We start from the raw sequence: 11,542 nt of genomic DNA, 5'->3' as shown, positions 1-11,542 counted from the left end.
ACACTAGAGAAATTGATATATGTAGTGATTTTTACAAAAATAATAGTAAAGCAACAACAACACAAACCAAGACAAATTTCAGTTTTATCTCAGTGGTGTAAATTCCTGACTTCTGGGGTTTTCTTTGTTCCTCCAAAGCCTTTGTCATATGAGTTTATTTGAGTATATGACTAATGTTCTTAATAGGATACTTCAGTTGTAAGTGAAATCATAGAAACTCATTTCATAAGAGTAGATTATCTAAATTGCCTTGTATTTTAGGTCCCCAAAACGTTAATTATTGATGCAATGGACACTACCAGTAAATTTCATATTTGACAAAGGAAGCTTTTTTTTTTTTTCAATGATTATCATAGTGTAAAGCATGCATAAAGCACAGCAAAAAAAGTATTTTCTTTTGTAGCCCTGGAATTTCCACTATGAGCTTATTTTACATGTAGTATGAAAAGGTTCTTAAAAATTCCCATAGATATAAATGGGCAGTGAAAATGAAATATTTATTTATGCGTGCATTTTTTCTTTTTTTTTTTTGGAATGAAGAAAGAAAAGTCCTATTTTGGAATTTTTGAAGACCCTTACCTACAGAAGCTGTTGTTTTGGTGGATAGCTGCAGGATACTCTTTATTAAGGAGTAACATTGGACAACTGTTGGCTGAAGGTTGTAATAGTGAAACATTGTAACTTTGGAAAACAATTATGAACTATTGAAACAAAATAGTTATTTATATTGTATCTATATATCTAGATGAATGAAATAAGCTAGACAGTATTTGTAACATCAAACTGCACATAATAACTGTCTAAATTATAAAGGTAGGGACTTCACAAATATGATAAATATGTATAGACATGAAAGCATCCTTATCTTGCAGTCAGACAGTTTATGCTGTGAACATCAGTTCTGTGCTCCTGTTTTATTCATCAAACAATATTTATTTATTTTTTAAGTCTTCACAAGGGACATGTATGTTTGAGGGAAAAATCAGGCAATGCTGTAACAATGTAATTAATCCTCATTTTTTTACATAACTATTCCAGAGACTTACTATCTCTAAAATATGCTAATTAAACAGTAAGGATTAAAATAACCACTGGAAATTGCAATGCCTTCATGTTTTGGTCTGCAATATGGTTTTTCTACTTTTTAGTAATGGAAAAGTGCTGGAAAGATTTTGTTCTACTTTCAGTAGAAATAATTCTGTCTGGTTTAGTGCTGGTTTACATTGGTTCATTGTGTATCTGAATCTTAGCTGCGCTGCAGACAAACTGATCTGTTCTAGGCAGAGTGGGGTGTAGAGGAGGTGTAGGAATGGGCTGAAGTATCCTTTATATTTGCCTTTGTATCTAGGGGAGTTGAAAATAGGCAAGAATGGAGAGAAATTTTGTATGGCAGTGCACAGAATTTTGCAAGTTTAATGTGAGCCCTGCAGCAATCCGATGCATTTTAGTTGCTGGTAAGTTTGTTAAACTGTGTTTGAAAAATTGCTCATCTTAGAAGACAGTCTTCTAATCAATATTATCTCCCCTGTGTCAACAGCAACCTTTAAAAAAGCATAATTTTGGCAACCTAATTCTGCTGATGAAAATTTCTGTATTTAAAATCTTTAATTTCTTTTCACCTGCCAAGATGACATAAATTTACTATCCTTAGAAATATGTTAAAAGTTCTAAATACAATCCTCTAAATTAGGCAATCAGTTCTCTAGAAGACACAATTCTTAGAGTGCAGTATTGAGGAGAAAAGATCCATTATGTCAGCATGGATTTATATATATATATAAACACACTCAAAGACTTAAATTTTTGCTTGAGATCAGTCTGAACATGTGGAGAAAGGAAAGTTTGGAAAGGGTTGGGAAAGCTTATCTTAGAATTGTTAACTCTTGGGTCTCTTTAGGCAGATTGAATACTATCTAGTATAAAGTATGTAAGGTAGAGAACATAATATGTAAACCTAGTGTTTTGTGCAATAGCTGTAATTTAGTGCAGTTTCATTCCCTTCTTCTTCCACCAAAAAATGTTTCACCTGAAACAAGCATAAGCAAAATTGTAATTGCGTGTAATTGTAATTACATGTAATCTGTTCTCTGCCTGTCTCTGGTCAGCATCCAGGTAGTAATATCTTCAGCACTGTACGTGCAGTGAGAATTTAAAACCACTTCCATTTTGATTTTTCACTTCTTCTATCAGTTAACATATTCCAGAACTTCTAATGACTTCATTTCCTGCATAGTGATGTGGACAAACCGCTAATTGTGTTTAAATGTAGTGCTAATATTTATCAGTACTGTAGTCTATACAATATTCACCTCAAACTTTGTTGTGCCGATGTGACTGCCAGGTCACTCTCAACTGCTGCTTTTGCTGGTACTTGGAATTTTTTATGCGCTTGAAGGTGTAAAGGGTAATGGTATGTTCACAGGTGCTATGCCAAGATTTGAATTACTATGTACTACAGTCAACTGTATGATTTATAGTGGCAATATTGGATAATGCAGAAGGATTAGAAGCTAGAGTAGCTTGCAGACCTGAGCTGACTCTGCAGAGCTAGCTTGTGGTGTCTTTATGTGTCTGGTTCAATAGATGTTAAAAGCCATTTTGGACTTGGGAAAAGGCATAGCTCATTGACAAAGGTATTGGCTGAATTAATACATTTTCCTGGAACTAGAAATGTTGGCATCAGTTTGCAGTGACAGCTAAGGCAGCTCTGTGCAGGGCTTGATTAGTTCAGCTATACTCTGCATAAAGATGATTAATACCTAAAAGTGGTGTTTGGGCTCTATCTGCATCTGAATTTAAAAACTTTGTTGATTCAGTGTTTCTTGCATAGAACCAGCTTTATGTTTCTGTGTCATGGTTAAAAATTAACTGGCCAATGATTTTTTCTGAGTCGATTGGTGTGTTTTATGTGTACTTAAGAAGAAGGAAATAAATATCTTTATTATCAGTTTGTCTTATAGCTTGTATTCAGAGTGCTATCAGAATTTCTAACATTAACATAGAAATTATATTAATATGAGATAAGAATAACTCCAGCCCATGAGTTTATATCTAATGTCATAGATGGACAAATAAACAGCAATACGAAGAAAAGGCTTTTGATAATTCATTTATAGAAGTGAAGTAGAACCTTTTAAACCTAAGTCTGGGTCCATGTTCCTGGTACAATAATATTTTAAGTCCATTTTAAGAATATTTTTGACTTTTCAATCTAATATCAATAGTATTTATTATTATAATTTAGGTCCTAATCCTGCAAAGTTGTTTCTTAACCTTATACATAATCTGTTGTCCGTCTAAGTCATAAGGTTACTCATAAAGGGTGATAGTAGGCAACATCTATATGGAATTTTCTTAGATCTATTCATTTTGTTAAAAAAGTTTTCTATATATAAATCTTCAACCCTTTACATCAGCCTCTTGTGGATTGCCACGTAGTAAAAATGATGAGTATCTTATCTTAGATGACAAATACAATAGAAACTTCGAGTCAGAGTATGAAGAAAATGATGCATATAATCTGGTTTGAAATTGATGTGACAGCTTGACAGGCTGTTTTGATAAAAGCTTTGGAGTACTGTAAATGGATGTTATCTGTGTTCTTTTACTGCTGACACTGTGGAGCATTCTGTATGTGATTTTAGACTGATTGTTATGACCATCGAACAATGAAGCAAGACAAGGCACTATTTCATGTTCACAGCATGTACTTTGCCTACACTGTGTACTTTTCGCATGGCAGCCTTGCTCACCACGTAGAATAAATCTTGGTTTGCTCAGCACATTCATTATTTTTTGGTGCTGGCGTGGATTAACCGATCTCAGTACTTATTTCTGAGTAAAAGATTGTATTTGGAGAGCAAGTGAACCTTTAACTGACTAGATGCTGTAATAAAAATGAAATAAAATGCAAGTTGGGCATTGCCTTTAATTCACTTTTTCATAGCTGCAAAAGCCACAGTTTTCACCATTGCCTGTGCCCAGGCACAGTGAAAACTTTGATAGTTGCAGATACTTTTCTGTACAGCTGGAAACTGTTATAACTATTTTATTTTTAGAAGAGGAATAATGGCTTTACATAGGCATTGTATATCCAGTACAATGCATTCCGTCTTCTACCTTTAGAGCTATTTGAAAAATCAAGTACTTCCTTTCTGTGATAAATGTGGGGTTCTTTTCTTTCTCCCGTTCCTCTCGGTTTTTCAGTAAAGTGTATTTTTGTTTTCCTTCTCACTCCCCAAAAGTCGGTGATGTTTTTTTCTATGGTGCATTGATCTGTCACATGTTTTTGCTGTTGGTGTTCATAACAGTTTCACTCTTTCGCCAAGGCTGTCCCCTGAAGTCTCTCACATCTCTTCTAAACTGTAACCTTTTCTGAACACTTTCTTCCCTTCCCTGTACTTTCTGAACATCTGACTTGGAGATACTACAGGGATGGGCTGCTGGGTGATTTCCTTGTGGCCTCTGGCATCTCTCTGTGCTTTCCTAACTGGAAAGTGATTTTCAACCTTTATTTGGCCAGGCCTAGGTATTATTCTCATGTTTGGTCTGGACAAAGAATGAAGGAAGCTCTCCACCCTGCTGCTGTTCTGCTGTGGTTTGTGCTGGGCATCATTGCCCATGTGTGTGTTCATCCCTTTTATGCCTCATTTCTGTGGTAGTAGTGACTCTAGGGACTGAAAGTGTGGAATGATGATATATAAGATGGCTGCTAATTTTACTATTTAACATAATGAGCCTGGATGGTAGAATGGTTGACGTGGCCCCTGCCTGCATCATTCTAGCATTGCCAGCTGGATCCCACTCACGGTGTCCCGCCTCTTCCAACTGCAAAAACCTTTACCTTGAACTGTGAGCTGCAGGACTGGATATTGAAAACCTGGGATAGTCCAGGTCAAATCAGGAGAGCTAACAAAATGATTTTGCACTTCTGTCTGAATATAAACTTCATCTCCTACAATTGTAATATGTGAACAGTCACTGGAGAAATTTGTCAACAGTAAAAGTAAGATTTCTGCTCTTTCATAGAATTGTTCACCTCTTCAAGCTTGATTCTCTTCATTATTCTGGTGAATACTGAGAGTGTAAACAGATTGTTTTTTCTACATTTATAATCTGAAAAAAAATACTTATTCTTTACATGCAGTGCTACCCTCTTGGCTTTCTTGGTTGAGCTTCTTAAGAGTTCGGTAGCCATGCAAGAACAAATGCTTGGTGGGAAAGGCTTTCTAGTCATTGGCTACCTCCTTGAAAAGGTATGTTTGGAGATATTTTATCTTTCTTCTTAGTGCTTCTACTGTCATTGTGGTATTTTCAAACACAGCTCAAAGGACTGGTGGAATAAAATATATTTATGGTATAAGATACTTTTGATTTTTAATACTCATAAGTTGTCCTCATGAGTCTTTCCATTTTCCTATATTTTTTAATATGTCAATATTCAAAGAATGAGTTTTCTCGAGTTGATCATGTTTGTCTAATTTCTGCCTTTATATCTGTTTGTGAATCGCTTCAATGTATTTTCATTTGTGTGTCTCCTCTCTGTGTCCCCCAAACTCTTGTTTAGGAAAGTCCTCTTTTTCCCAGTTTGTACAAGCATATCATGGAAAGTGTCATAATTTAGGTTTAAATTTCCTTTTTTTTGTGCATGTTAATAAAAATTAAGTTAATCCTCTGTTGCTCAGTTCTGAAATTGTTGAAATAGTTGCTCTGTGTTTTGAAGAAGAAAAACTGCAAAATAATTTCTTTTCTGAAAGAAGTAGTTGCAAGAGGCATTCCTTTTACTTACTCGCTTTCAGGCATGATAAGCAGTTATCAAAAAACTGAGTTTCGGTTTAGATACTTGTCTGGAGAGCGTTACCTGCCTCCTGGCCCAAAGCCCACACAAAACCCTGTTACTGCGATTTAATAATCTGAAAACAAACTGTTGTCAGGTGTTCTAAGACAGTAATGCTCTTACGGTTGAATCTCATGTCTCTGACATTCTCAAATATCTGCTGCTGTATTATTCATTAGCATGCAGTCAGTGTCACAGTCGTTTGAGAAGAAGTTATGAGCTTTTTGTGTTATCCGATGGTGAAATTAAATAATAGCAGTCTCACCTTTAAAAAGTTACTGAATTTTGAAGAAGAAGGATAAATAGTTTCTCTCATTCTGCTCTCTATGTTGTTTTCAGCTAGGGAAATACATCCTTTTACCTTCACTGAAGTAACACCAAAAACCAGATTATTGTCTATGCTTCTGTATTTTCTGTACTAAGCAAGTGTGATTTAGAATGTCAAAGGACAAGTCTAAGTTTTTTTCCAGCGATGTTTCCTTGTGATATAACCAGAATAAATTTACAAAGCTATTAGCTACAGTTCTGTAAGCTATATACAGGGCAGGATAATGAGCCCTCATGGAGTCCCTTTCTCTTGAACAGAACATTATGTTTTCCGCACATTGAATACATCAATTTAGAAAGAAAGTTATACATGCAATTAAAAAAAAAAGTTTGCCTGCTATTCTAATTAACACTTGCTAGAACCATTAAACTCAGGGTATGTGAAAATTTAAAGGATTTTGATTGATTTCTGTCACAACATAATTCTTACAGCATATGCTGTTTTCTGGGGTTTTTTTATACTATATTCTCTTTAGCTGCAGTTCTTCAAAAAGATATATTATATTTTTCCAGTATATACTTTTACTCAGTTGGCACACATGGTAGGAAAAAATCCTTTTATTTCCTGGCCAGGCTTAAATTTATTATTTGTAGTTTAAATGTAATTCATTTGCATGTGATCAAATATTTCAGAGAGGACAGAAAGCTTTCTTTTCTTCTGACTTGAACTTCAAAATAATATTTTTTCTGTATTAGTTGCAGACTATTTATTGTAAATTGTGGTGTATGAGCCAAAGAAAATTCAGCATCCAGACTGAACTTGTAGTACGCACAATTGAACTTCAAAAAAATAACAAATCTGAATATTCCCAGGCTGTACTACAGCATTAAAAGTAATTGAAACATTTTGCAGAGAAGGCAAGAGAAAGGATGTCTAGTGTGTTTTTCTAGTAGTTCTTTTTGTTAGTTTATAAAGAAATTGGTCAAAGTCCACATGACATGTTGCTGCATAGGAACAGGTCTCAACAGTGATTTTATAACATGTGGTATGAACCTGAAGGATTCTCTTGAAATTTGAGGAAACCTTGAATCCAACTCCTTCAAATACGTACTTGTCTTTAAGAAATAAAACCAAGTCTACCAGTAATGTGTGTTTTCATAGTGAGACATCTAGTTCCATTTGCACACATAATTAACTGAAGATGAGTTAAGGACTTCAGATGGAGTTCTTAAGGCACTGTGCTGTAAAATGTAGAGTCCTGACTGGATTCTAATGAAACAAAACCAAAACTCAACCAAACAAAAAAGGACTTAAAGTCAGTTCTTGATAAATATTTTTAACCTGTTAAATGTAGCCATTAGAAAGACTCTGGATATTGTTAGAAAGTTAAAGTTGCTGACAATTTTTTTCTTACTTTTTTTCCATATTCAATGACATAGAAGCATGAGGTTACATGTATTTAGTAAGGATGAGGCTGGTGAATATGTTGCTTCACATTTCTGCTGTAAATATGTTAAGGAAGAAGGTTTTTCCTTATCTTTGTTCTTTCTGATTATTTTTTCCCCAGTCATCTAGAGTTCATATAACCAGAGCAGTTCTGGAACAATTTTTGTCATTTGCAAAATACTTGGATGGATTGTCTCATGGAGCACCTCTGCTGAAGCAATTATGTGATCACATCCTTTTTAATCCTGCTATCTGGATACATACTCCTGCAAAGGTAATTATACACTTAAATGATGTTAAAACCCTCCCACAATGAAGTGCTGGTATTCTTTTACACCACGGTACTTAGGTTTCTATTTTTTTTTTATTTGGAAACATGATAATAACAAAGATATTTTAGATCATGAAGTCTATACCCTACTTATCTATATTCTCCAATGTCTTTTTGAAGTTCCTAAAAGCAGTTACAATCTCGCCTAAAGTTCTGACTAATTGTATTAAAAGTCTGTTTCTAGAACCCCAGTCTCCTTTTCAGTGGTTGCATTATATTGTTTTCCTAAGGGTTAAGCATAGCAGTATGTATTTTTAGTTGTAAGCAAAATGTGAGATGTCTTTTGTTACACATTCACATAAGCTTTACTTTTAATTTCAATTTTGTATTTTGGTTTGATAAAAACTGTAAAAAGTTATTTTTCTACTCTGGTAATAATGAACTAGTTGTTTTCCTAAATAATCGCAGTTGAGAAGTGTGGACCAAAGTGAAAAGTGGCATGGTCCTAAAATCTGAGAGTATATACTTTCAGTATAAAAAACACAGAATAGAAACCAAACCAGTACTGTGACTTGAATCATAGAAAATTTAGTTTGACCTCTGAAGCTCATTCAGAATGATCTCTGAAGGTCATTTCAGGTGTTAGTCCAGTCCCTGCCCTAACTAAAGTTGTAATTATGTTCTTCATTTTTTATAGAATAGCCACTGTCAATCCTAAAAAACCCTGCAAGTTAACGTTACTAATGCAGAACTTAATGTTAATGTGGATAACTGCTTCATTCTTCAGGTGCAGCTGTCTTTGTATACCTACTTGTCAGCTGAATTCATTGGAACTGCTACGATCTATAACACTATACGCAGAGTAGGAACAGTACTGCAGTTAATGCACACACTGAAATACTACTACTGGGTTGTTAATCCTGCTGATAGCAGTGGCATTACTCCTAAAGGATTAGGTAAGTATAATGCATAAGACAGAATATACAAGCATTTCAGAGGATCACAGAATGGTTTGAGTTGGAAGGGACCGTAAAGATCATCTAGCTCCAGCCCTCCTGCCATGGACAGGGACACCTTCCACTAGACCAGGTTGCTCAAAGCTCCGTCCAACCTGGCCTTGAACTTCTTATATAGGAAGACTGATGATGTAAATGTGTGAAAGCTCCTTAGATCTGTAGACAAGGATGTAAGTAAATGACAATTATTGATACCATTGATCAACAGTAGAAGGACTTATGCAAGTACTTTTAATGTATCATATATCTCTGATGTTAATCCTTTATGTTTTATATGTATTGCCAGAAGATTCCAGCTCTGGTCTTCACTCGCATAGCAAATAACTATGTGGGCGCACTTTAGGAAACATATTAAAATCACTGATTTTTATTCTTCAGCAACAAAGAGGAAATGTTACGTGCGTTTCGTATGCCAAAGAAAACTTTCTGGGGTTTGAATGTGTGACCTTGAAAACAGGATGGAAATTTCTAGTTCTCACATCTGAGATCTCTGAAGCTATATTTGCAGTTTAATAGTATTTTGTCTCTGCCGTTATAAAATAGAGATAGGTTTAACTTTGCTTATAGTCATATGCTTGGCGTAGGAAGCATTGAATGAGAGGGACAAGAAAATACAATAATACATAGAGGCTAAATGCTGCATGTAACAGATGTGTATTAAGCAAAGCATCAAATCATTCTAATCCTATACATTCCAGCTGTAATGACATTACATTTAGCTGACTACTTGTGTAAAGCAGGGAGGATTTGGCTGAAAGTCTCTTAAAATTGATTGATCTAGGAGAACTTCTTAATTATCTTTATTCTGTAACTGTTACTGTCATGCTGAGAAATTGAATAATTGGGGGATGTTTCAGTGCTGCCACATATACAAATGTTTCAGAATGTGTCATGTATGCATAGGGTTTTTCTTAATTTTTTTTTAACGGATAAAAATGGAAGGAACAATTCTTATCCTAGATTAGGTATCCTAATAGGTGGTGAAGTTTTAACTCATTGAAGATTACAGAAAGACCTGCTGTTGGAGCTGGTACTTTGTTTATAATTCTCTGATAGTATATTATTAAATAAAATATATTAATCATAAAATTATTAAAATTTGCTTTAAAAATATCTAGCAAAAACACACTGTTCTGTTCATTTGAATGAAAAGTTTGTGACAGTAGGTTATGACAGTTAACTGTGATGGTTACATGGCTTGTAATTTTTATCAGCGTTAAAATATATTTTCCACTTACACGGATTCTGGATTCACTCTGCTAAAATAGAATTAAGTTCATTTTTGGTACATACAGTAAAGATGTTTCTGTCTGAGCTAAATGTCTGCTAATTATAGACAGTGGAATGCAGGAGTCAGTTGCCTAAATAGGGGTTTCTAGCATCATTTTAGTCTTCTTGGGGCATCCCACCTGCCTTTCAGAAAGATGCAGTGTCCTGTGCATCCTGTGTTATAGAATCATAGAATCATAGAATCATAGAATTGTCAGGGTTGGAAAGGACCTTAAAGATCATCTAGTTCCAACCCCCCCGCCATGGGCAGGGACATCCCCCACTAGATCAGGCTGCTTAGAGCCCCGTCCAGCCTGGCCTTAAAAATTTCCAGGGATGGGGCTTCCATCACCTCTCTGGGCAACCTGTGCCAGTGTCTCACCACCCTTCCTAACGTCCAATCTGAACCGATCCATCTCTAGCTTCAATCCATTCCCTCTAGTCCTATCACTACCTGACATCCTAAAAAGCCCCTCATCAGCTTTCTTGTAGCCCCCTTGAGATACTGGAAGGCCACAATAAGGTCTCCTTGGAGCCTTCTTTTCTCCAGACTGAACAGCCCCAACTCTCTCAGTCTGTCTTCAAAGGAGAGGTGCTCCAGCCCTCTGATCATCCTTGTGGCCCTTCTCTGGACACGCTCCAGCACATCCAGATCTTTCTTGTGCTGTGGGCTGGAGCTTGTTTTGTGTATGTGTTTTGGCTATCTGATGGCATGTCAAATCACACTGATAAGTAAGCACAGGAAGTTGCATCCTGCTCTTAGTTGGCAGAGCCTTGAGAGCCTATCGTTTAAAATGTAGTTGCTTTCTAGACTCCATTGGCTATATTGATTAGATCTCCCTTGATTTCATTGCAAGGTTTGAAGCTGGTTTCGCGTGTTGGCAACTGCACTGTAGATGTCTGAAATAAGGGTGAAATGAATCCCTGCCTGGGACTCCCCTCATAGGACAGATGCTCTTCTTCATGGGCCTCCTCTGGACTCACTCCAACAGGTGCATGCCCTGCTTATGCTGGGTCCCCCAGGACTGAAGGGAGTATTTCAGGTGGACTTTCCCAGAGCAGAGATAGAGAGCAAGGTCAGCTCCATTTACACCTAGACAGGGACCTGGAAAATTGCTGAACTCGTATGAGACTCTAAGTTTGATAATGTTGCTTACTTGGTAATGTTTTCTACTTGTTATTGCTGTAGTTCTTCTGGGTCTGTTGTGGTTTTTTTTTTTATTTGGTTGTTTTGGTTTGGGTTGGGTTGGGTTTTTTTGAGAGCACTGATTGTGGTAGTTTTTTATATTGTTTTTTTTGGAGAGTGTTGAGGGGAGCAGAGTGGTGGTTTGGTTTTACTTGAAGAATTCCTGTACTTCTGTGTCAGGCTACTAGGTACGTAACACTTGAAAAATGTATTGCATATTACAGACTTCCTTCTGGATAGGCTTGCTGTT

General features: G+C 36.0%; 1 protein-coding gene across 1 annotated transcript in view; it reads left to right on the top strand.

Moving 5' to 3' along the window:
- NBEA (neurobeachin) overlaps positions 1–11,542 on the top strand; it is a gene marked incomplete at both ends in the record, with an annotated part of 78,991 nt that overhangs the window by 44,654 nt on the left and 22,795 nt on the right. The window contains 3 exon segments of the mRNA XM_009878887.1: positions 5,147–5,255; positions 7,672–7,824; positions 8,609–8,777. Coding sequence (XP_009877189.1) covers positions 5,147–5,255; positions 7,672–7,824; positions 8,609–8,777 — 431 coding nt within the window.

Source organism: Apaloderma vittatum, unplaced genomic scaffold (genome assembly GCF_000703405.1).
Source record: "Apaloderma vittatum isolate BGI_N311 unplaced genomic scaffold, ASM70340v1 scaffold10041, whole genome shotgun sequence".
NCBI lineage: Eukaryota > Metazoa > Chordata > Aves > Trogoniformes > Trogonidae > Apaloderma > Apaloderma vittatum.
The sequence above is the reverse complement of the archived record's forward strand: the minus strand, read 5'-3'. Positions and strand labels throughout refer to the sequence as shown.